The sequence below is a fragment of the Cherax quadricarinatus genome, chromosome 52 (assembly GCF_038502225.1).
Source record: "Cherax quadricarinatus isolate ZL_2023a chromosome 52, ASM3850222v1, whole genome shotgun sequence".
NCBI classification, from domain to species: Eukaryota; Metazoa; Arthropoda; class Malacostraca; order Decapoda; family Parastacidae; genus Cherax; species Cherax quadricarinatus.
In genome coordinates this window covers 26,274,891-26,301,005 of record NC_091343.1, presented here as the reverse complement: position 1 = coordinate 26,301,005, position 26,115 = coordinate 26,274,891, and the positions used below count along the sequence as shown (strand labels likewise).

At 41.3% G+C, this 26,115-nt stretch overlaps 1 protein-coding gene across 1 annotated transcript in view; it reads left to right on the top strand.

The window, feature by feature from the left end:
- Positions 1-26,115, top strand: part of LOC128696898 (protein unc-80 homolog) — a 1,079,316-nt gene that overhangs the window by 920,076 nt on the left and 133,125 nt on the right. The window contains exons 55-57 of the mRNA XM_070095999.1: positions 8,361-8,590; positions 21,874-22,069; positions 23,718-23,818. Of these exons, the coding sequence (XP_069952100.1) occupies positions 8,361-8,590; positions 21,874-22,069; positions 23,718-23,818 (527 nt within the window). The remainder of the gene's footprint in view (positions 1-8,360; positions 8,591-21,873; positions 22,070-23,717; positions 23,819-26,115) is intronic.

Here is a 26,115-nt window from a genome sequence, read left to right as displayed (position 1 = left end):
GAGGGAGAGTGAGTATGAGAGAGTGTGGATGAGTGTGGTGAGGGTATGTGAGAGTGTGATTGAGAGTGTGTGTGATGGAGAGTGAGTTGTGAGAAAGTGTGAGTGTGGTTGAGAGAATGTGAGAGTGAGAGACTGAGTGTGTGCAAGAGTAAGAGTGAGTGAGAGTGAAAGAGAGTCAGAGAGTGTGAATGAGTGTGTGGGCGAGAGAGTGAGTGTGAGTGAGAGTGCAAGTATGACTGTGGGTGAGAGTGCAAGTATGAGTGTGAGTGAGAGCGTGATTGTTGGATAGTATTAGTGAGGGAGAATGTGAGAGTGTGAGAAAGTGAGGGAGTGAGAGTGTGAATGAGGGAGAGTTTGAATGAGAGTGTGAGGGAGAGTGTGAGGAAGAGTGAGAGTGAGGAAAAGTATGAGTGTGTATGTATGAGTGTTTGCGTGTGGGTAGGTATGTGCAGGGGTTGGTATGTGAGGGAGGTGTAGTGGAGGTTTGTGGTCAGTGTTTATAGATGGGTGTCAACTGTTCATGTGTGTGTGTGTGTGTGTCTACCTGCAGTTGTGTGTACACACACACACTTATATGTGCCTGGAGTGTTAGATTGGGCCCAGCAGTGTCTGTACCACCCAAAGCCTTGGATTTTGCTGTATTACTTAATTGTATTAACTAAAGAGCTCTGTTTCCTTCTAGAATGTTACCGTCTGCCTATTTAATCTACTTCCTAGTGGGCACGAGTCTAATAGTAGATACCTGTCTACCCGCCCTGACTTCCGTTTTTAAGTATTAATTACCTTTCATTACTGAGCACCTTTTTGCTTATTCCTTGCTCACGTTACGGCTGTTAAAACCTTTACCCAACACTAGACTAACTACCACACTTAGGTGAATACTTGCAACTGGCAGCAATGATACGCTTTGTGGCAGCACTTTTGGCATTATGGGTCCACCTCCGTTTCTTCACTACATTTAGTTTATTCCTATTAACTGTGCTTCAGTCACAGCATTAGATATGCACTTTACTGTCTTGGGGGTCAAACCTTAACACCCACGATGACTGGCAACGATGTCTGGCCTCATGAGGCCAGACATCAGTTCTCTGACAGATTTACGCACATTAACCTTTATTATGGAGACTCTTGTTTCAAGAAACACCAGAAATCTCGAGAATAAGCTACTGGTTACTTCCCCATTGATCTTTGTATTTTATTATATATTTTTTTTCCTTTTATTTCGCCTCATTTCCGATTTGTCATATTATTCAGTAACTCATCTATCCACGAACTGCATTTATCTCCTTGACATCAACCAAATCTTTAAATGGGCAGCAGAAAACAATATGAAGTTCTGGTTACCTGGAGGTTACCTGGAGGTTATTCCAGGGATCAACGCCCCCGCGGCCCGGTACATGACCAGGCCTCCCGATGGATCAGGGCCTGATCAACTAGGCTGTTACTGCTGGCCGCACGCAGTCCAACGTACGAGCCACAGCCCGGCTGATCTGGCACCGACTTTAGGTATCTATCCAGCTCTCTCTTGAAGGCAGCCAGGGGTTTATTGGCAATTCCCCTAATGCTTGATGGGAGGCTGTTGAACAGTCTTGGGCCCCGGACACTTATGGTGTTTTCCCTTAGTGTACCAATGGCGCCCCTACTTTTTATTGGGGGCATTTTGCACCGCCTGCCCAGTCTTTTACTTTCGTAGGGAGTGATTTCTGTGTGCAGATTTGGGACCATTCCTTCCAAGATTTTCCAAGTGTAGATTATGATATATCTCTCCCTCCTGCGTTCCAGCGAGTACAAGTCAAGTGCTTCCAAGCGTTCCCAGTAGTTAAGGTGCTTGACAGAACTTATACGTGCAGTAAAGGATCTCTGTACACTCTCTAGATCTTCGATTTCACCTGCTTTGAATGGAGATGTTAATGTACAGCAGTATTCCAGCCTAGAGAGAACAAGTGATTTGAAAAGGATCATCATTGGCTTGGGATCTCTCGTTTTGAACGTTCTCATTATCCATCCTATCATTTTCTTTGCACGTGCGATCGTGGCACTGTTGTGATCCTTGAAAGTGAGATCCTCAGACATTACTACTCCCAGGTCCCTTACATTATTTTTCCGCTCTATTGTATGGCCAGAGTCTGTAGTATACTCTGTTCTAGTTATTATCTCCTCCAGTTTTCCATAACGGAGTAGTTGGAATTTGTCCTCATTGAACATCATGTTTACCGTTGCCCACTGGAAAACTGTCTATATCTTCCTGGAGGTTAACCGCGTCCTCAGCAGATGACAGCCTCATGCAGATCCTAGTATCATCCGCAAAGGATGATACGGTGCTGTGATGTATATCTCTGTCTATGTCTGATATGAGGATAAGGAATAAGATGGAGGCGAGTACTGTGCATTGTGGAACAGAGCTCTTCACTATGGCAGCCTCCGATTTAACCCTGTTGACCACTACTCTTTGTGTTCGATTTGTTAGGAAGTTGAAGATCCATCTCCCCACTTTTCCAGTTATTCCTTTAGCACGTATTTAATGGGCTATTACACCATGATCGCATTTGTCAAATGCTTTTACAAAGTCTGTGTATATCACATCTGCATTCTGATTTTCTTCCAGTGCATCCAAGGCCATATCATAGTGATCCAGTAGTTGTGAGAGGCAGGAGCGACCTGCCCTGAACCCATGTTGCCCTGGATTGTGCAGATTTTGGGAATCCATGTGATTTGCAATCCTGCTTCTTAGCACTCTTTCAAAGATTTTTATGATGTGGGACGTCAGAGCTATTGGTCTATAGTTCTTAGCTAATGCTTTGCTGCCACCTTTATGGAGTGGGGCTATATCCGTTGTTTTAAGAGACTGTGGAATTTCACCCATATCCAAGCTCCTCCTCCATAGTGTACTTAGGGCACGCGAGAGGGGTTTCTTGCAGTTCTTAATGAAAACAGAGTTCCACGAGTCTGGGCCCGGGGCTGAGTGCATAGGCATGTTGTCAATGGCTTTTTCGAAATCTATCGGAGTTAGGGTAATGTCGGAAATCTGGCATACATTTATGGAGTTTTGAGGCTCATTCATGAAGAAATCATTTGGGTCGTCTATCCTCAGACCGATTAGTGGTTCACTAAACACAGAGTCGTACTGGGATTTCAATATTTCACTCATTTCCTTGTTGTCATCTGTGTAAGTCCCATCCTGTCTGAGTAAGGGCCCGATACTAGATGTGGTATTTGCCTTGTTTTTGGCATATGAAAAGAAATATTTTGAATTTCTTTCAATTTCACTAATAGCTTTAAGCTCCTCCTGCCTCTCCTGGTTCCTGTAAGAGTCATTTAACTTAAGTTTGATAGTTTCCACTTCCCTGGTCAGCGCCTCCTTTCGTGTATCAGATATTCTAGCACTCCTGAGGAGCTCAGTGACTCTTCGTCGTCTTCTGTAGAGGGAGCGTCTTTCTCTCTCCAGTTTACTCATGCTCTTCTTCTTTCTTAGGGGAATATGCCTAGAACATGCTTCGGCTGCCAGGAAGTTGATCCTTTCAAGGCACTGGTTTGGATCCATGTCATTTAAGACATCTTCCCAACATGTTTCGTTTAGGACATGGTTTACCTGGTCCCAGTTGATGTTCTTGTTGTTGAAGTTGTATTTTGTGAAGACACCTTCACCGGTACATGCATTCTGCTGATCAGGACCCCTATGCATGTATGTCTGGATTTCGATTAGGTTGTGATCGGAATTTGTTGTTTTTGATATTCTTATGTCTCTTATCAGGTCCTCATTATTTGTGAAGATAAGGTCAAGTGTGTTTTCTAGTCTTGTTGGCTCCACTATCTGGTGGCTTAAGGTGTGTTTTTCGCAGAGACTTAGTAGCTCATGTGTGTGTGACCTTTCATCTGCACTACCTCCGGGGATTGTTTCAGCTATAACATTATTTGCTACATTCTTCCATTTTGTATACCTTAGGTTGAAATCACCAAGCAGTAAGATGTTTGAAGATGGAGCTGGAAGGTTTTCCAAACAGTAATCAATTTTCAGTAGCTGTTCCTCTAACTGTTGTGAGGTTGCATCTGGTGGCTTATATACAACCACAATGACCAGGTTTTGGTTCTCGATCTTTATTGATAGAACTTCAACTACCTCATTTGTGGTGTTCAGGAACTCCGTGCAGATGAGGGACTCTTTGACATACAGGCCACCCCCCCCCTTGTTGCCTGTTCTTTCTGTCGCATCTAAAAAGGTTGTAACCACTTATCCATATTTCACTGTCAAAGTGATCTTTTGTGTGAGTCTCTGTGAAGGCTGCAAACACTGCATTAGACTCCTCTAGAAGTCCACTGATAAAAGGTATTTTGTTGTTGGTGGATGGCTTAAGGCCCTGTATATTAGCAAATATGAACGAGGTTGTATTCTGTGTTTGCTGGGGGGATTTTGTTATTGGCATCAGTAGTTGTAATTCTGGAGGGCCATGGGTGGCCACTGGCTGCACCTCCAGTCCAACAAGGCTCCAAGGTGGTGGACTATTTTTGTTATTTCCGTCCATTTTCTTTTTCCGTTTCCTGCTACTAAAAAATCACCTGGAGTTGGGTTGTCGTAGCTGCTATTGTTTGTCTTGTGGGGTCTGTGCCTCCTGGTCCCTTTTAGATGGTATGCAGGGCAGTCAATGTTGTAACACTGCTTCTGGAGGACCGAGGAGTGACACATTTTTGGGTGAAAGAAAGTACAGGAAGAAGAACGACACACTCCTTAAGACAGGAGGTCGCTTCATTTTTGGGGATACTCAAAGTTGCATGTGCCATTTTTGTTCCTGATATTCCATGCTTACAGATGCCCCAAGCATAATATTTGCACAAATTCACATTTGGTTGAGAATTGTTGGGAGGTGTGTTGTCAATTTCTGCAGGTTCTGGGACTGCACTATAATCCTCAGTATCCAAGCCAGGGCCACCCCGTCCTGGATTCCATCTACTTTCCCCAGCAGAAGAAGGAGGAGGAGACTCCTCTCCAACATCTGTACTGTGGGTAACGGTCTTGTGCAATGATGGTTGTATATTTACGATTTTAGTGGTGGTTATGGTAGGGTCCCTAGTAGAGTTTGGGCTGGCAGTAAGGCTGGGGCTAGGTCTGAGTCAGCAATGGGGCTGGGGGCTGAGCCTGGGCCAGCACCAGCACTGTAGGTATTAGTGCTATGACTGGGGGATGGGTCTGGCTTAGCACTATGTGGATGACTAGATAGTTTCGAGTCATCTGTTGTGGTATGGACATTCTGCATTTTTTTATACACTATCTCTTGCTCCTATGTTTTATATATTTTTGGTAGACTATCCAAGAGGTCATCCTTGTTTTCTTGATTATTTTTATCATTTATTACTCTCCTTAGTACCTTTCTGATACCTGCCCAAAGTTCTACATCTTTATTGCACAACCAGAAGCACCTTGCTAGTTCCAGGTCATTTTTTGAGGCTGTATTTAGTTTAGTATAAGAAATATGGTGTTTGGAAGAGTATAGATTGCATGTGATTCTGGATTTCCTTCCAAGGATTTTTTTACATGTCCCACAGATATGCTGTGCTGACATCCTGTCTGTATCCTACTACACTCTGTATGCCATGGAAGAAAACTGATTTCCACTTTACCTTTCTCTTGCTGGTGTCAGTAATATGCAAGATGTATTTATACGAACCAAGTTTGCAGTATGTGGGTGGTGGTGTAGGGTGGGTGGTGGGTGTAGGGTGGGTGTGAGCCGGGCAGGACTTACCCACACTGCCACACTTCACTATTATTTTTATTATTATTATTATTATTATTATTATTATTATTATTATTATTATTATTATTATTATTATTATTATTATTTAAATTCCTTTTATGTAGTGCTGTACACTGTTTATCTCAAGGATATACACTGTATTCTTTCAAAATGCACTTTTCACTGCGCTAAACTGGGATCATTGTTTTATTATTTACACAGCAGCTAGGCCTACGCTAACTTTCCCCTACGGGGTAACGGTTGTATGCTCAATTTATGTATGCTGTGATTCTCTGCACCTCAATGCTACCACCACTCGTTTTGTCTCTTATGACTATAGTAATTACTCATCCGTTATTAACACTTCACTGGACCTCTGGAAATAGTTCGCTAGTGCCAGTCACTTGTAAGATATTCCCCAATCTACACTACATATTGTACGCTATACTGGGGGATAATTAAGATTACTCTTATCTACAATTTAGTTCACTATGTCACTGCACATATATATCCTTGTCACTCACTATATTACTTATAGATAGATCAATATTTGTTTATTTCCACTTGTGTCGACATCCGGCAATAATTCACTAGTGCTGGTCAGGTCTATTTCCCACGGTAACCGTTCCTCCACCGGCACTCTCCATGTGACACTATAATCCATATTTTCCTATTTAGTGTTCACTGATATTCCTTTTTTGTTTGTTCAAAGGAGTATATGCACTTTATGGTTGCACACGCTTATTTCCCGCATTCTGTTCCCTCTGCTACTATCAAGACACGCAATTTTTGACGGAGCACAACCGCGCGCGACTGTCCCTGTCACTGTCCAATTCAATTACTCCGATATGGAAAACTTGGTGAAATTAAAACTATAACAGAGCATAAAACGAATTCCAACCACACAATAGAGCGAGAAACTAATGTGAAGAACCTGGGAGTGATAATGTCAGAGGATCTCATTTTCAAAGATCACAACAATGTATCTACTGCATCTACTAGAAAAATGGCATGCTGGACAATGAGAATCTTCAAAACTAGGGATGCCAAGCCCATTATGACTTTTTTTAGACTGCTTGTCCATTGGATTGCTTTTAATTGCAGAAATGTTGCACCACCTGCCGACACTGGCTTAACAATATTCATCAATAATCATACCTCATTCTGCCTATGACTGTTATTCCCAAAACTCATATTATCACTCTTCCCATAATTTATCCTGCGCCATATTTCTTTGCTTTCCTACAAATAACCATACATCTATGTTGAGTGACACAACATACATCTATGTTGAGTGACACAACATACATCTATGTTGAGTGACACAACATACATCTATGTTGAGTGACACAACATACATCTATGTTGAGTGACACAACATCTATGTTGAGTGACACAACATACATCTATGTTGAGTGACACAACATACATCTATGTTGAGTGACACAACATACATCTATGTTGAGTGACACAACATACATCTATGTTGAGTGACACAACATACATCTATGTTGAGTGACACAACATACATCTATGTTGAGTGACGCAACATACATCTATGTTGAGTGACACAACATACTTCTATGTTGAGTGACACAACATCTATGTTGAGTGACACAACATACATCTATGTTGAGTGACACAACATACATCTATGTTGAGTGACAAAACACACATCTATGTTGAGTGACACAACATCTATGTTGAGTGACACAACATTTATGTTGAGTGACACACAACATACATCTATGTTGAATGACACAACATACATCTATGTTGAGTGACACAACATTCATGTTGAGTGACACAACGTACATCTATGTTGAGTGACACAACATCTATGTTGAGTGACACAACATACATCTATGTTGAGTGACACAACACACATCTATGTTGAGTGACACAACACACATCTATGTTGAGTGACACAACATCTATGTTGAGTGACACAACATACATCTATGTTGAGTGACACAACATACATCTATGTTGAGTGACACAACATACATCTATGTTGAGTGACACAACATACATCTATGTTGAGTGACACAACATACATCTATGTTGAATGACACAACATACATCTATGTTGAGTGACACAATATACATCTATGTTGAATGACACAACATACATCTATGTTGAGTGGCACCACTCATACATCTAACATTATGAGTGACACAACATGAAACTGTTACTCATTATACTGGTCAGGTGTCTCAGTGATTATACTTCATTTATAATGTGGTTAGAAAAGAAAACATTCATCTCAGTGATTCTGGTATATTTAGTGAACTACTGCAAGCAATTGTTCTGATTAATGATTTTCACGGAGGTTATGTAGTAGACCGAAATTATTAATGGAATCTACACCAGTTATTTATTTATTTTTTTTTTTTTTAGATATTTGTGATGATTAATTTTGAGTTTACTGTTGCAATCAGTTATGTTGGTGTGTATAATGCTGTTTTCTTTATTTGAAATAAGCTCATAGGTCATATGAATGAATATTCATTTAAAATGTTGAGTAGAGACAGACAGTGTTTGTTTTAACATTAACATATTCAGGATCGAGCCTCAATACTCCTCTCAAAATATTATAGTTGCAAATTAATTTATATTTTTTTTGTGTTTAGGAGGTACGAGGACTTGATCAGCTGCACAAGTACATGTGGGTGCAGCTGGTTACTAGAATGTTTGAAGGCATGGCTGGCAACCTCACCTACACCACTGACCTTCATCTCTTTCTCAATGTGATCAATGGCGCCTTCCTTCTCCACTGTGAGGACTCCTCAATGCTAAGACTTTGTATGGCTTCCTACATCAACGCTGCTTATCACTTTAAAAACCTCTTCTCTACAAACGGGTTTGTCATCATTATTTAATTTTACTTTAAATACTTTAATAATATTAGAGAAAGGAAAAAATTAGTTGAGTAACCTAAAACAGTTTAATGAAAATAACCATATAAATAAAAGAGGTCAAAGTTTGTATTCTCCCTCGTCCGATTTTAAAACCTTTCTAAGTTCTAAGTAGTTCTTATCCCTATAGTTGTTCCTTACATCTTCATGATAAAATAGAGTAGAATGTTTCTTCTCTAAGTAATGCTTATTATAAATGGGACTAAAACACCAAGGGTAAGAGACTAGTAACCTACTTCTCCTTTATAAATTACTTCAAGGAAACGGAAGAAAATTTTGAAGCTCGGCTGTTTACAAATACATGGGTGTCAAATGTATGAGAATAAGAAAAAAATAAGAATTGAATAACAAAGCTGAAGCTCCAAGCTCTAAGCAAGATGAGGGAAGTGACTGGGGTAACATAGTGTACCTGAAATAACTATAGGTAATCGAGAAATAGAGGTGAAATTAAATGAACAACTACAGAAGGAGAATAAGGGTTATAGGTATTTATTTTCAAGAATTATGTGGATTAGAATAACTGTAGGATGTAAGAAGTGAGTTATAGTTAGTTTTTATACGCCCTTAAGTGGAAAGATGTACAGAGGAAAAAGAGGAAACGGTTTAGAAAGTTAGGTCGCCGAGGGCGACCTAACTGCTAAATTACATAGTATATGAGTTTGATGTGTCAGGGGTAAATGAGAAGAAGACCTTTAATTGAACTATGTTTAGGAACAGGTTTGGTAAAATATAAAAATATTTTTAGAAAAAGTGGATAAATAAGTATAAGAGATATGATATAAGCTCTGTGTCAGTAAATGAAAGGTTGATGGGTGGATTTCTAGATATGCATGTTTTTAGAGGACCGACAAATATATCAGATAATTATTATTTAGTGGTGTCTATAGAGAAAGTGAGAGGTAAATGTGCTACAAGATAAATATTATCAGCTGGTAAGAGTGAAGTGAAAGTTAATAAAATAAAGGAGATAATTAGGGAAATAATCTAAGAAACTATTAGAAGAAAGGTGAGCTAGAGAAAACTGGCAATGAAGAGAAGGTTGAAGACGTTTGAAGTAGATTTAAGAATGTTGTGTAAGAGTGTGCAGAAGCTCATGGGTATAGAGGGATGAGTGCACGAAGTAGGAGAGATTGAGGAAATGACGTGATAAAAGAGGGCGGTAAGCGAGAAAAAGATAGCATATGAGAGATTTTGTAAAATGAAAACTTGCTAAATATAAGGTGGAACATATTCAGTGTAAAAGTGAAGATAAAAATTGGTAAAGAAATACAAAGAGCCAGTGAGAATAAGGTTGACGTTTTGGTGTTCGATAAAAAAAATCTGAAAATGGATTTGGCAGTTAAAAGCAAAGGATGAAAGACTGGGAGGTGGACATAAAGGGAATGTTTTGATGTTAAATTTGATGAAGAATGGATGCCAGTGATTTAATGTATTGGACAAGGAAGTATAATATCTTGGACAAGTGAAGAAGAGCTCTATCAGAATGTTGGGGAAGTGCATGAGGCAGTTGGTATAATGAAAGGGAGCAAAAGCAACTGAGATTCAGATTTCTAGATTTTAACTTCAAAGTGGCTAGTTTATTGTGCACCCCATATCCATCCTGTGAACGCTAGCGTAACAGCATATTGATTCATGGAACGTCTAGGAACTAAGCCTCAAAAGGGTAAATAGGATTTATATCTTCAGTTAACTTATGTGTTGCAGGAAAAATTAGGAAATGTGCTTAATATGATTGGTATCTTGTTTTCATTAATATGATACCCTGAGTACACATTGTTTATTATACTATATATCTATATTCGTCAGAAAGTGTACAATCAAGCACACAGTGTTCAAGGAAGTCACCACAGAGCCGGCCATACAGATGTACATTTAGTGTGATCATCTGTTTTTCTGCCGAACTGCCAGAAGTACTTGCAACAAAGGACACTATACCATCAGTTATATTTCAAGTTGTTCCATTAACGTACTTATCTATGATTATTTTATAGTGAGTGATATATCTGTCCAGGCTTCTAGCTGCATTCCTATGACATTCAGTATCATTATTTTCTTTTCTCTTAATATTATTCCTGGAGTATACCTGGAGAGGGTTTCAAGGGTCAACGCCCCCGCGGCCTCATGATGGATCAGGGCCTGATCAACCAGGTTGTTACGGTTGGCCGCATGCAACCCAACGTACGAACCACAGCCCGGCTTGCCAGGTATTGACTTTAGGTGTCTGTCCAGCGCCTTCTTGAAGACAGCCAGGGGTCTATTGATAATCCCTTTTATGTATGTTGGGAGGCAGTTGAACAGCCTTGGGTCACTGACACTTACTATGTTTTCTCTTATGGTGCTAGTGGCACCCCTGCTCTTCATTGGAAGGATGTTGCATCGTCTGCCGAGTCTTTTGCTTTCATAGGGAGTGATTTTCGTGTGCAAGTTTGGTACTAATCCCTCTACGATTTTCCAAGAGTATATAACCATGTGTCTCTCCCGCCTGCGTTCTAGGGAGTACAGGTTGAGGAACTTTAAGCATTCCCAGTAATTGAGGAGTTTTATCGCAGTTATGTGTGCTGTGAAGGTTCTCTGTACATTTTCTAGGTCAGAAATTTCACCTCCCTTGAAAGGTGCTGTTAGTGTGCAGCAATATTCCAACAGATAGAACAAGCGACTGAAGACTGTCATTATGGGCTTGGAATCCCTATTTTGGAAGGTTCTCATTATCCATCCTTTCATTTTTCTAGCAGATGCGACTGAAACCTTGTGTAGACAGCCTGTACTGTCTGCACAGACAGCCTATGCTGTCTGCTAGCTTAGTTCATATTTCGCAGCACTAAGATGCTGCCCTCTGTAGCCAGGACTCTCGGTGGGCACGCCAGCCTGCCTGCCCTTGCCATGCTCTCACTCTGGCGACACCCTTCACTCAGTCAAGAAGGCCTACTCTCTCTCCCTCGTGGGCATGGCCCTCCCGGGCCATGGGCACAACACACAAGCCTGTGTACCCACCACGACTTAACAATAAAGTAAGAAGCCTCCAAAGACGTCTACACCCGCTTTCAGAACACCAAACAAACTGGTTATAAATGGTGGGAAGCGGTGGTTGCAGCAGTTGTGTTTGCCCGGAGAGAGGAAGGAAGGGATGAAGTCATCTTCACTTTATCACCCTATTCAAGAAGCATCCGTCTCTCAACGAGTTATTCTAATGTCGTGTCTGCACGTTTGAGCATCCAGACACAGGTACAAGCAGGATCTAGCCGAAATTTGCCGAATTTCTTCGAGAATTGTAAGTGGCGTCCCAGTGACCCCACGCTACAGCGTCCCACTCTGTTTCTCAAGTCACGTGTTCAGTGTCACTTGTATGTTGCTATTGTTGCTCAGCTCAGCACAGCTGTTTCAGCAAGCCAGAGGTGAGTTTTGTGGTGATTTCTGCATCCAGTGTGAGTTTCTCCACGTGTTTGTGGGAGAGGAGGAAGTGACCCTTCCTTACCTCGCCCTGCTGTACTCTCACACCTTACCAGCCTACCACACACCACTCACCACTGCTCACTACCTCTGCTGTGTTTTCTGCTGTTTTTCGTGTGAATTCTTTGCCAGAGCTGTGTATCCGATTGCCCGAGGCCACTCGAAGCTACGTGGATCAGCATGCCATGTAGATCACGACACCACGTGGGTGTGGGCGATGTCATGAGGATCTACAAGCCACGTGAGTTACCAGATGTCCCAGGCCACATGCTGTGGTCTGCTGCCCACATCACATTGACGTCACCGACGATGCTGCCCGACTTCATGACGTCATGATGTCTGCCTGACATCACCTCGAAATGTCTGCTAACATCACAGTGCTGCTGACATCACCTCGCGACATCACATGATGTCACATCGAGTGTTTCTAGTAATTATTTCAGTATTGTCGAGAAGATTGACAGAAGATATATGTCGTGTGTTAATTAATTCCTCTCGGTCAGTGTTCTCACATGTTAGTGTACCGCATGTACCACAGGTGTGTGTAGTTTCCGTGTGTCCAGTGAGGTCTGAGCCAGACCTGAGTAGCACCACTGTGCTAAGTCACCCGGTGTGACCAGCATGTTTGACAGCTGATATCAAGTCAGCCCCTGAGCCCGAACCCTCTTGTACAGAAAGCTTTATGTTCGTCGCTCATGATGTTCTGCAGAATTGTACCTGCTACGATTCCCATCGAGATTTGTTTCACTTAGCCTCCAGACCTTCAAAGTGCAGTTATATGTAGAGAAACAAGTCTGGGGACGCTTAGACTAACCTCTGCTATAACTCCAACTGCCGAGAGAATGACGCTCGTCAAGCCGCAGTTAGCCCTGTCGGCAGACGCTGTGTCAGCCTTGTGTCACAAACTTCAGTGAGCAGCCTGCACGAAGATGTCACTTTGACTGCTAGCTCGCTCACTCCAGTCTGGTGTATGATGTTACGGCTTCCAGATGTTTCGCCCAGTCGTCTCTGCCACGACTCGCTCCACAACTCGCTCCACGCTCACTGGCAGTGACAGCCCAGCGACAGTACCAGTTAAGAAGTGTCCTCCTTAGTCACTTGCAAGAAGTCCTGCCCAGTTGCCGAGTTTTGTCGGCGCCTCACTCGAGGGCACCAGCATGTCGTGCCCCAGGTTGAGTGAAAACTTGCAGCGGCTCCTACAATGACTGCTTCACCGTTCCAGAGGAGACCGTACCCTGTTACGTCACAGCTCAGCCTCAGCGGTGTCTCCTGTGTTGCAGTATCTGTCCAGACACAGGAAGGCGTGCAGTGATGTCCATCGATGCTCGCTGCCTATGACCACTATGTTTAGCACACCCCATATGCTTTTTTCTTCCCTCCCTGTAGGAAGGTTTTTTTTCCATGTCCATATGTATATATATGTTTTTATTTTGTGTTCTGTGCCCTGTTCCTACGAGAGAGAGACCGAGTTTCTTTTACCACCAGTACTGTTGCATCGGGACGACGTGCGGTAGGTGGCCAAGTGTATGTAGACAGCCTGTACTGTCTGCACAGACAGCCTATGCTGTCTGCCAGCTTAGTTCATATTTCGCAGCACTAAGATGCTGCTCTCTGTAGCCAGGACTCTCGGTGGGCACGCCAGCCTGCCTGCCCTTGCCACGCTCTCACTCTGGCGACACCCTTCACTCAGTCAAGAAGGCCTACTCTGTCGTATGTAGACAGCCTGTACTGTCTGCACAGACAGCCTATGCTGTCTACCAGCTTAGTTCATATTTCGTGGCACTAAGATGCTGCCCTCTGTAGCCAGGACTCTTGGTGGGCACGCCAGCCTGCCTACCGTTGCCACGCTCTCACTCTGGCGACACCCTTCACTCAGTCAAGAAGGCCTACTCTCTCTCCCTCGTGGGCATGGCCCTCCCGGGCCATGGGCACAACATACAAGCCTGTGTACCCACCACGACTTAATAAAGTAAGAAGCCTCCGAAGACGTATCATTTGCTCCCCGTTTCCAGAACACCAAACAAACAGGTTATACTTGGTGTGGTCTTTGAAGGTCAGATTCTCTGACATTATCACTCCCAGGTGTTTTACATTAGTTTGTCGCTCTGTTGTGTAGTTGGAATTTGTTTTATATTCCGATACAGTTTTGATTTCCTTACGTTTTCCATACTGGAGTAATTGAAATTTCTCATCATTGAACTTCACATTGTTTTCTGCGGCCCATTTAAAGATTTAGTTGATGTTCGCCAGAGTCTTGCAGTGTCTTCAATGGAGGACACTGTCATGCACATTCGAGTGCCATCTGCAAAAGAAGACACGGTACTGTGGCTTACCTCCCTGTCTATGTCAGATATAAGGATGAGGAACAGGATGGGAGCGAGTACTGTGCTTTGTAGAACAGAGCTTTTCACCGTAGCCACCTCAGACTTTATTCTGCTTACTACTACTCTTTGTGTTCTATTTGTTAGGAAATTATAGATCCATCTACCAACTTTTCCTGTTATTCTTTTACCACGCGTTTTGTGGGCTATTACACCATTGCCACTCTTGCCATAGGCTTTTGCAGAGTCTGTGAATACTACATCTGCATTTTGTACATCTTCTAGAGCATCCAGGACCTTATTATAGTGGTCCAGTAGTTGAGATAGACAGGAGCGATCTGCTCTAAACCCATGTTGCCGTGGGTTTTGTAACTGATGTAGAGAGCCTGTACTGTCTGCACAGACAGCTTATGCTGTCTGCCAGCTTAGTTCATATTTTGCACCACTCAAGTGCTGCCCTCTGCCCACACTCTCTCACTCACACAGTGGCCTAGCAGGAAGACACAAGGCCTACTACTAGCTCTCTTCTCTCATGGGGATGGCCCTCCTGGGCTATGGGCACAACACACAAGCCTGTGTACCCACCACGACTTTTGCAAATAAAGTAAAGAAGCTCGGGAAGATGTTTATCATTCACGCACCCGCACGAAATAATCCATCACAATTGGTGGGAAGCGGTGGTCACAGTGGCTATGTTTGCCCAGAGAGAGGAAGGGATGAAGTCATCTTCACTTTATCACCCTATACAAGAAGCATTTGTCTCTCAACGAGTTATCCTGATGTCGTGTCTGCACGTTTGAACATCCAGACACAGGTACAAGCAGGATCTAGCTGAAATTTGCCGAATTTCTTCGAGAATTGTAAGTGGCGTCCCAGTGACCCCACGATACAGCGTCCCACGCTGTTTCTCAAGTCACGAGTTCAGCGTCACTTGTATGTTGCTGTTGTTGTTCAGCTCAGCACAGCTGTTTCAGCAAGCCAGAGGTGAGTTTTGTTGTGATTTCTGCGTCCAGTGTGTCTCCCTGTGTTTGTGGGTGGGAGAGGAGGAAGTGGCCTGATGCTCCCTCGTCATACACTCACCCAAGCTCCTTGCCACCACACTTCCATACACTCACCACTACTCACTCCCTCTGCTGTGTTTTCTGCTGTTTTCCATGTGAATTTATTGCCAGAGCTGTGTACCCGAGTGCCCGAAGCCACGCGGATCAGCATGCCACGTAGATCAGCAAACCACGTGGATCAGCAAGCCACACAGATCGGCATGCCACATAGATCAGCAAGCCACGTGGATCAGCATGCCATGTAGATCAGCAAGCCATGTGGATCAGCAAGCCATGTGGATCAGCAAGCCATGTGGATCAGTATGCCACATAGACCCCAACACCACGTGGATTCTAATGCCACGTGGGGTGTGGGCGATGTCACGTGGATCTACAAGCCACTTGGGTTACCAAGCCAGATGTCCCAGGCCACATGCTGTGGTCTGCTGCCCGCATCACATTGACATCACCGACGATGCTGCCTGACTTCATGACGTGACGATGTCTGCCTGACGTCACCTCGAGATGTCTGCTGACATCACAGTGCTGCTGACGCCACCTCGTGACATCACGCCTGACATCACACATGTCACATCGAGTGTTTCTAGTAATTATTTCAGTATTGTCGAGAAGACTGAGAGAAGATATATGTCGTGTGTTAAATAATTCCTCTCAGTGTTCTCACATGTTAGTGTATGGCTTAGTGTTAATTTTGTGCACAGAAAAGCATTTTTTGCTAGTTTAAGCAATGTTGTACCGCATGTACCGCGGGTGTGTGTAAAGCTTTCTGCAGAATCGTACCTGCTACGATTCCCATCGAGATTTGTTTCACTTCACCTCCAGACCTTCAGAGTGCAGTTATATGTAGAGAAACAAGTCTGGGGATGCTTAGACTAACCTCTTCTATAACTCCAACTACTGAGAGAATGACACTCGTCAAGCCACAGTTAGCCCTGTCGGCAGACGCTGTGTCAGCGTCGTGTCATCCTTCAGTGAGCAGCCTGCACGAAGATGATGTCACTTTGACTGTTAGCTCGCTTACTGCAGTCTGGTGTATGATGTTACGACTCCCAGATGTTTTGCCCAGTCGTCTCTGCCACGACTTGCTCCACAACTCGCTGCTCCATGCTGGCCAGCAGTGACAGCCCAGCGACAGTGCCCTCCTGAGTCTCTTGCCAGAAGTCCTGCCCAGTTTCCGAGTTTTGTCGACGCCTCACTCGAGGGCACCAGCATGTCGTCGTCCCAGGTTTAGTGAAAACCTGCAGTGACTCCTACGATGACTGCTTCACCGTTCCAGAGGAGACCATACCCTGTTACGTCACAGCTGAGCTGCAGCGATGTTTCCTGTGATGAAGTATCTGTCCAGATGCAGGAAGGAGTGCAGTGATGCCCTTCGACGTTCACTGCCTTTGACCATCATGTTTAGCACACCCCACATGTTTTTTTCTTCCCTCCCTGTAGGAAGTTTTTTTTTTCCATGTCCATATGTATATATGTTTTTATTTTGTGTTCTGTGCCCTGTTCCTACGAGAGAGAAACCGACATTTTTTTAGCACCAGCATTGTCGCATCTAGGTGGCCGAGCAAATGTAGACAGCCTGTACTGTCTGCACAGACAGCTTATGCTGTCTGCCAGCTTAGTTCAAATTTCGCGCCACTCAAGTGCTACCCTCTGGGCCTGTCCAGGTCTGTGGGAAGCTGGCCCCACACTCTTTCACTCTCACAGCGGCCTAGCAGGAAAACACAAGGCCTACTAGCTTTCTCCCTCTCGTGGGATGGCCCTCCTGGGCCATGGGCACAACACACAAGCCTGTGTACCCACCACGACTTTGCAAATAAAGTAAGAAGCCTCCGAAGACGTTTATTATTCACACACCCGCTACCAGCTACACCAAATAATCTCATTAAACACTGATGGGTATCTGGATAGGTGGCGATCTTGCTTCTTAGAACCTTTTCAAAGATTTTTATGATATGGGATGAAAGCATTATCGGTCTGTAGTTCTTTGCTGCTGCTTTACTGCCTCCTGTTGATTTTAGCAGCTGTGAGAAGACCTCTGTGTCCATGTTCCCTCTCCATAGGATGTTAAAAGCACATGATTGGTGCTTCTTGCAATTCTTGATGAACCCGGAGTTCCATGAGTCATTTCGCATCAGGATAATATCAGATAGGATAATATCCATTTCAAAGTCATTTCGCATCAGGATAATATCAGATAGGTTTGAGTCTACCAAATTCTGTTTTCGATTCTCAGTCTGGTTAACAGCTCACTAAAAACCGAGTCATACTGGGACTTGAGTAGCTCACTCATTTCCTTTCTGTCATTTGTGTAGGACCCATCTCGTCTATGTATGGGCCCAATACTGGATGTTGTTCCCGACTTTGATTTGGCATAAGAAAAGAAATATTTTGGGTTTCTTTCAATTTCATTTATGGCTTTTAGTTCTTCCCACTTTTCTTGACTCCTGTGAGATTCCTTTAGCTTTAGTTCAATATTTGCTGCTTCTCTGACCAGTGCCTCGCTTCGCAATACAGATATATTGACCTCTTCTAGTCTCTCTTTTTATTCTTTGCCTTCGCCTGTAAAGGGAGCGCCTTTCTGTTTCTATTTACATCTTCTTTTCCTGCATTTTCTCTTTCTGCATTTTACTGTTTTCATAATGGAACAGCATTTTCTGGGGTGGTGAAAGATGCACGTCCCATCTGTGTTTTCCAGATATTCCATGCCTGCATATACCTAATGCATAGAATTTGCATAGGTCTGATTTTTGCTTGACTTGGTTTTCAGCGTGTTTTTCTGTCTCTTTAAACACACACACTTGTACTAACAATTGTGCTTTCACCAGCTTTTTTTTTTGGTATTCTATCTTCACTATTCCTTGGGGCATCCCCTTATTGCTAGTTTGTAACATTGGGTTTTGTATGTCCTTGTCTACACCTGTTTCTGCACTAGAGCTTCTGTCTCCCTCCGAACCACCAACGTTCAATTCTGTATTCTTACAGTTACTAACTACCAGCTTAGCATCTTCAACAGGGGCAATAGCACCATCTGGCTCAGTTATTTTATTTTCCCATCTGTTATAAAATGCTGTCATGTTTTCTATGAAGGCCATTTTGATGTTTCCGTCTTTTATTACCAATGTGATTTTTTCCACAGTTGGTTCTCATTTGGCCATACCAAAAACACTTCCCTGGTTTAATATCTCTTGTAGATGATTCCTGAATATCTGCACAAGATGTATGGGCCCAGTTCCAACAGAAGTTACACATAATCCATAAAAAAAGCCCGTTTGCAAGTCACAGACTTACCGAAGTTATATACTGCATTTTCATTCATGGTCCTTTTTTTTGGGGGGGGGGGCTAACTTATCAATTTTTATCGTGAAGTAGTAATGCAATGTGTAACGTGATCCATAAAAATTGTAATTTAATTCCCTTTTCTCGGAATTTTTAGTATCTATATCTGGCTTCTCCAATGAGTATGTTATTAGTCATTATGTGAGTCAAGAGCCTTCAGTGATGACAGAATCAGAAATAATCATTGAGTCAAGCTCAGTGTCATAAGTTAACTTTAGTGCTATCAGGATGGCAAACAATTCAGTTTGCAGTGTAGACTCCCTGCTGTTAATTCTTATGCTTAACTTAACATAGTTCATATCGTTCTTAACTAGGAAGGTGGCAAGAAGCGCAGATGCAGTTCGGCCAGTAGATTCCTGCTTAGATCCATCAGTGGATTTAATTTGTGATATATTAGAATTAAGAGATAAAAGAGAAATTTCTTACTGAGCAGTTGCCTTTGCAAGTGATTTAAGGAAGGAATTACTAGTGATGATCTTGTTGGGAGAGATTTTCAAGTATGTGTTATTAAATGTACACAGCTTACATGGAGGGGTGAAATGCTTTAGTCTACAGCGATACATTGGGGAATATAGCTGTGGGAAATTATGGGAGTGATATTAACAGGTACATTCCTGAAATATTTAATCCACACAATTTAAGGGAGGTACAACTAAGTAAATATGTAAGTTTAGGTATACACAAATACAGTTACCTAGGATAACTCACAGGTAAAGTCGGGACTCGGAATATTAAAGATAAATAAAATAATACCAGTAACTCTGGTAAATTATAACATAGCTGACTGTGTATATTATTTTGCGACCTGAAAGAATAAGATGTTGAGTCCATTACTTATATTATTAACATTATACCTGCGTATGGTGAAGAAAGATTATACAAATTATCTAAAAAGAAAAATTTTAATATTAGCACTCGCCACCAATATTAGTGGTGAAACACACACTAACGCTACTCTAACCTAGAAATTACGGAGGCCAACGCAAACTACTAGAATTTACGGGTAAGAGTTACTTATCTAAGATATACAGCAAAGAAGACCCAGTGTCCTCCATTTTTTCATTCATACTACTCTGTTATAGTGGTTACACCCAAAATTTAGACAAATTCTTCTGTGGGGGATGCTAATGTGGATCGATCTGTGGATCGAGGCCAATATTCCCAAAACTGGCCTCGATAACGCCAGATTTCCTTTCGCAATTGTAACAAGGGTGTTCTCAGATTACTCAAATATGGCGTCTTACCCTGTGTATTACTATGCGACGTTGGTGCCCCCTTTCTTCGAATTTTTTAGAAGGTCAGCTTAGTGTCACAGTTTTACACTCATCACTTCTAATTACATTTATATACTTCACAGTTAGGAAAATTATATAAAAAAATCCACAATAGCTTTGTAATGGTTCAGAACTTTATGGAAGAGGATGGAGCACCTAAGGATTGTCAGAGAGCATATATAGCTCCTTTGTATAAGGAAATAAGGAATAATTCTGCCATACACTTTACTAGGTGTATTGACAGAATTTAGAGAAAGACAAAACGTACGATTACAGAGAAACTAACAGGATAAAGGAAAGGTATGGGATGTGTAGACCAAGTTTTTATACTGAAAATTGTAACTAATACTAAGATAAAGGTAAGGAAATCTGGGGAGCATTAGTGCGTTTAGGAAAAGTATATGACGGGATAGCAAGCTACTGATAGCAATAAGGAACTTTGATGGAAATAATGAGGCTTTGGCTAGGATATACAGGAGAGGGGGACTATTTTCCAGTAAAAGTAGGCATTAAAGAGGGATCTATGTTACCATTGTTGTTTAAACATATTTATATATCGAGCTGTAAATGAAGTGAATACTTAGATGTTGGGGTGACATGTAAAATTAAATGATAATTAATTAATCACAGTGTTGCAGTTGTCACAGTTAAAATTTCGAGATGTTGCAAAGTTTGGTGGAGTAATTTCGTATGATATGTAATAGAAGGAAATTAAAAGTGAATGTAGGAAAGAGCAGGATAAGAGTAACAAAAGATGGAGGCAGTGAGAGACTGAATATCGGATTGGAGGGAGTATATAAGATGAGGCGAACCATAGAACTGACGAAGGAAAAAGAAAGAGAGGTTCACCGAAGCATCCGTGGTGACAAAGAAATTTATCCATAGAAGCAAAAAGTAAATGTACCAGAGCATAGCGGTAAGAAAACTATTGTATAGATATGAGTCTGGGGTTTTAAATGTTGCAGCAAGAAGATCGGAGGCAGCGGAGACGTCGTGTTTGAAGGCAATGTGTTGTGTGAATAGTATGCAGAGAAATCGGAGATTGGGTATTAGATGTAGAGTTATGAAGAGTGTTGTTACTCAGATGGCTGAGGAAAGGGAAGGTAAAGTAGTTTAGATATTTAAATACGAGTGAATAATATATTGTAGGATGACTAAGTTATGTAAATCATACCGTTGAATGGTTGACGGGAGGGGATGTGGCCACCAATAACTTTGTGTGAGTGTGTTGCATTGGATTGAGTAGTTTCTATGATCTGATGTGCCGCTTGAGTGCGAACAGGATATCGTTTATGAAGGGTTTCAAAGAAACTAGTTAGCCGGACTTGAGTCCTGGAGGCGGACTGTATAGTACCTGCATTCTCAAGGAGGGGGAGGGGGAGGGGGTATTGCATTTTGCAGGATCATCATACTTCATACGAGACTTATGTAAAAGTTGTAACAATTACTCATAATGCAATCCTGTGCTGACGTCCCTTTTCTTTATATATTCACCAAATTTTATATAAGTCTAATGTATTTTAATCTCATTCACTCATACAATATTGTGCAGTATGACCTATACGGGTTTAGCGCTTTTATTATTATAATAATCTGTGCATACCGTAAATAATTATAAAAGACTTAAATATTTCCAGATACTGAAGAAAAAAAATCCGTAATGTATTCTTCGAATATGAATATTGTTTCAGTCCATGGATGCTAAAATTAAATACCTAAATTTGTTTATAGATATTTGTTTACTAGTGGTATACCTCGGAGTCCTGATGGCCGCTTTTCCTTATCCCAGGTATCTACACATCATGCCAACAATTTTAAGAATATACAGCAACTACCAGAGCAACAAGATGGTGGTGACTGTGATCGAGTTCATTGTTAAGCAGCTATATATCCTCCACCGTAAACCCTTCATCCTGCAGATGCTGGGTTCTGTTGCTTCCATCCTAGACATGGATGAGACTGCTATTTACGGAGATGCCAATAAGGTTCGTTTCCTTGTGTAAGGTTCAACTGATGTCTTCATGCATAAATGTTCCCAACTTAAAGAGTTAATCAAATTACGTCCCTAACTAACCAAGACGGTTTTGTCATATTTTGTCTTTATACTACTGCATCTGCAGTAGTATAAAGACTACCACTACTACTGCCACTACTACTTCCACAACCACCACTACTACTACAACTACAACCACTAGTACTGCTACTACTACTACTGCCACCACTACTACTACTATAACCACTACTGCTACTACAACTACCCGTACTACCACTACTTTAATGCTTTTACTACCTCTGTCTCAACCACTACTATCGCTACTACTAATATTATCACTACTTATTATTGTTAATGAATATAAAACTTCTACTATTACTATTACCACAACTGCCACTATCACTACTACTATAACTAGTGCTAATACCGCTGCAACTATTATTGCTTCTGCTGCCGATGCAACTAGTACTAAAACTTTTACTACTACTACTACTACTATTACTACTACTTCTACTACTGCTACTACTACTACTACTATTACTACTACTACTAGTACTACTACTGCTACTACTACTACTACTACTACTACTACTGCTACTACTACTACTTCTACTGCTACTACTGCTACAACCCTGTAATAACTCGTAACGCTGGAGTAGTAATAAGATGTTCCGTATTAGAGTAGCAATTATATCATTGACAATGCTGCATTTTCAGAGTTGCATTTTCAATGTTGTATTTTCAATGTTGTATTTTCAATGTTGTATTTTCAATGTTGTACTTTCAATGTTGTATTTTCAATGTTGTATTTTCAATGTTGTATTTTCAATGTTGTATTTTCATTGGCTTTCAAAGAAATGTTATGATTATGGTCTTACAGTAGACAGCATAATGCTGCACTCTTATGTAATGTGATCTACTTAAACGTTTCATTTATTTATAAAAGCTTCATTACTATTAACAGTCTTTATAATACTATAAGTACTACTACTATTATCACCAGCAATATTACTACTACGACTACTACTACTTTTACTATTATGACTTGTACTATTTCTACAACTACTATAACTGCTGCTTCTACTACAACTACAGCTACTGTCACTACTGCTGCTACTTCCACTACTATTTCTAATATTATGACTACAACAACAACATAAATAACTAATTACTGCTGCTACTACTGCTTCTACCATTACTATTACTACTACTGATAATAATACCTCTACTACTTCGGTTACCTCTTCTATTTTAAATACTAAAAGTACAACTACAACAACTACTACCATTTCTACTATTATTATTATTACTACTACTACTACCACCACCACCACCATAGTGCTAACATCAGCACCACCAACCATTACTACTACTAATACGACTACTTCTAATGTTATTCTACTACTGTTGCCACTACTACCACTATTACTACTACTACTAACAATAATAGTAATAATTATATAATAATATTCTTAGTAGTATTATCATTACTATATCATAATAATAATTACAAAATGTAGTTATCTATTTATCTTTGCTTTCTATACATCTTCTGAACATGAAATATTTCTTGTTTATTAGGCAGATTATTATATATGTGTGTATGTGAAATTTAAACTCTCCTGGACATTTGTTTCCAGATCCAGCCTCGGCGTCTCTTTGACATATTACTGTCTCTGGAACGTCACCACGAAGACCCGCTGCACATCCTTGACCTTGTAACTATCCAGAAACCTCTCAGGTGAGGTGCAGATATCTTGCTATGTTAGAGTTTTCTGCAAATCAGATAATTTCCTTTTTCTGTGCTTTTTTTCTCTGTACGTTAAAAGTATAGATAAATCTGGAAGCATTTGGTTTTATATTGCTTTCTTATTCCTGATGATTTTTTTTAATATTTTAACATTAGCTAAATATGGTTTCACTACATTTACTATTGGTATCAACGTCAAACATTGTTAAGGATACCTGAACTCTTCCTTTTCCTGGTTAAGATATTGTATAAAATACCAACAAATGTGCAATAAGACACATGTGCAATATAAGGGTATCAAGTTGAGGACACTTGTCCCCATCAATGACTTCTTCAGGACTGAAGAAACCATTCATGGCGAAAGGTTCCTAGTTAAAATATTTTAATTCTGCACTTGTGTGTTATTTCACACTTTCGGTTGCCTGTTTCGGTTGTGAAAAACCTTCCAGTGTAGATATGACACAGCTGCTGTAGATTTACAAAGTGTCTCTCCATAATGGAGGACCGTCATTAACGTTATTATTATTTAAAATATAGGCCGTGCAGATATGGCTAACAGAGTTCAGTGCTTTTAACTGAAGAGGAGGTAGTACGGAGTTTGTGCTCACACTACCAGAGTGTTGATGATGCTTGGTTGTGCGGCCATTAAGTACCCTTCCTAGCCTCGCCAACACGTTTTCTTCAAAAGCGTTCTCTTGCTTCAGTCTGTGCTTCCCCTACTCATTAAGAGGCGCCTGAGTTTTGTCTCCTAATATTACGTTTATTTTTCCCTTATAATCTACCTTGTCCATAATTACTATCCCATATTTTTTTCTTCTTTCGTAAGGTGAAGTCTATTATCTTTCCTTAATTCATGGTACAACGTAGCAAATCTTTGATAACCTCTGCTCAAACCTTTTGTTCAGACCACTGCAACACAATTGTCTTTAACGTCCAACTGTGACCCCTTGTTGCCTTGTCCCATCTCTGGAACATCCAGTCTTTGTCCACGTTGTCGATTCCTCTCAGTATTTTACACGTAATCATGTTCCCCTAACTCTATTCCTCCTGTCCTCCAGTGTCATCAGGTCTATTTCCCTTAGCATATCCTCGTAGGACATGCATTCATCTCCGGGAGTAGTCTCGTTGCAATCCTTTGTACTTTCTCTAATTTCCTTACGTATTTGCCCAGGTGTGGGTTCCAAACTGGTGCTGCATACTCCAATATGAGCCTGACCTTCACTGTGTACAAAGTCCTAAACGATTCCTTTCTGAGATGTTGGAATGCTACACTTGGGTTTGCTAGTTACCCATGTACTGCAACAGTTATTTAGTTGATGTGCGCCTCAATAGATGTGGTCACCCCAAAATTCTTTTCCTTGAGCGAGGTTTGTAGTCTTTGGCCCCCTAGACTGAACTCTGTATTCTTCTTTACCCTTCCCTGATCTTCATGACTTTGCACTTGTTGGGGTTGAACTCCAGCAACCAGTTACTGGAACAAGCCTGCAGCCTGTGCAGATCCCTTTTTAGTAATGCCTGATCCTCCTCCGATTGAGTTCTACTCATTAACTTCACGTCATTAGTCTATCGCTTCCATCGTGTCATTCACAAATTACCTGGGTGGGCTAAATTGGGATGTCCTGACTATACGGCAGATAGGTGATCTTGGTTGCCAATATGACGTTTTTCAGAGCATAGTTCTAGCTGCCCAGACAACTTTTGTTCCGAGTAGGGAAATTAGATCTAACAAAAATTATCTCTAATGGATGAACAATAAATTAAAACATCTCATTGGTCAAAAGAGAGGCATATATAGGCGTATCAAAAGAGGGGATGGGAAGTTTAGAAATCAATATATTCAATTAAAGAGAGAAATGAAGAAAGGAATAGGAAAAGCAAAAAGGGACTATGAGGCTAAGGTCACAAGGGATTCAAAGACTAACCCTACAGAAGTTAGATTAGGGACAAGATTGGCCCACTTAAGAGTAACTCTGGTCAGATAGGGATATGTGTGAAATTCTCAATACCTACTTCCTCTCAGTTTTCACCCAGGAAAATACTAGCGATATTCCTGAAATAGATTATGTAGAACAGGACGATAATAAACTATGCACGAGTGCAGTAACTAGTGACAATGTCCTCTGACAAATAGAGAAACTAAAACCTAACAAATCCCCAGGCCCTGATGAACTGTTTGCAAGGGTGTTAAAGGAATGTAAAGAGGAACTTAGCATACATTTGGCTAATCTTTTTAACATATCACTACAAACTGGCATAGTGCCTGATAAGTGGAAAATGGCAAATGTAAT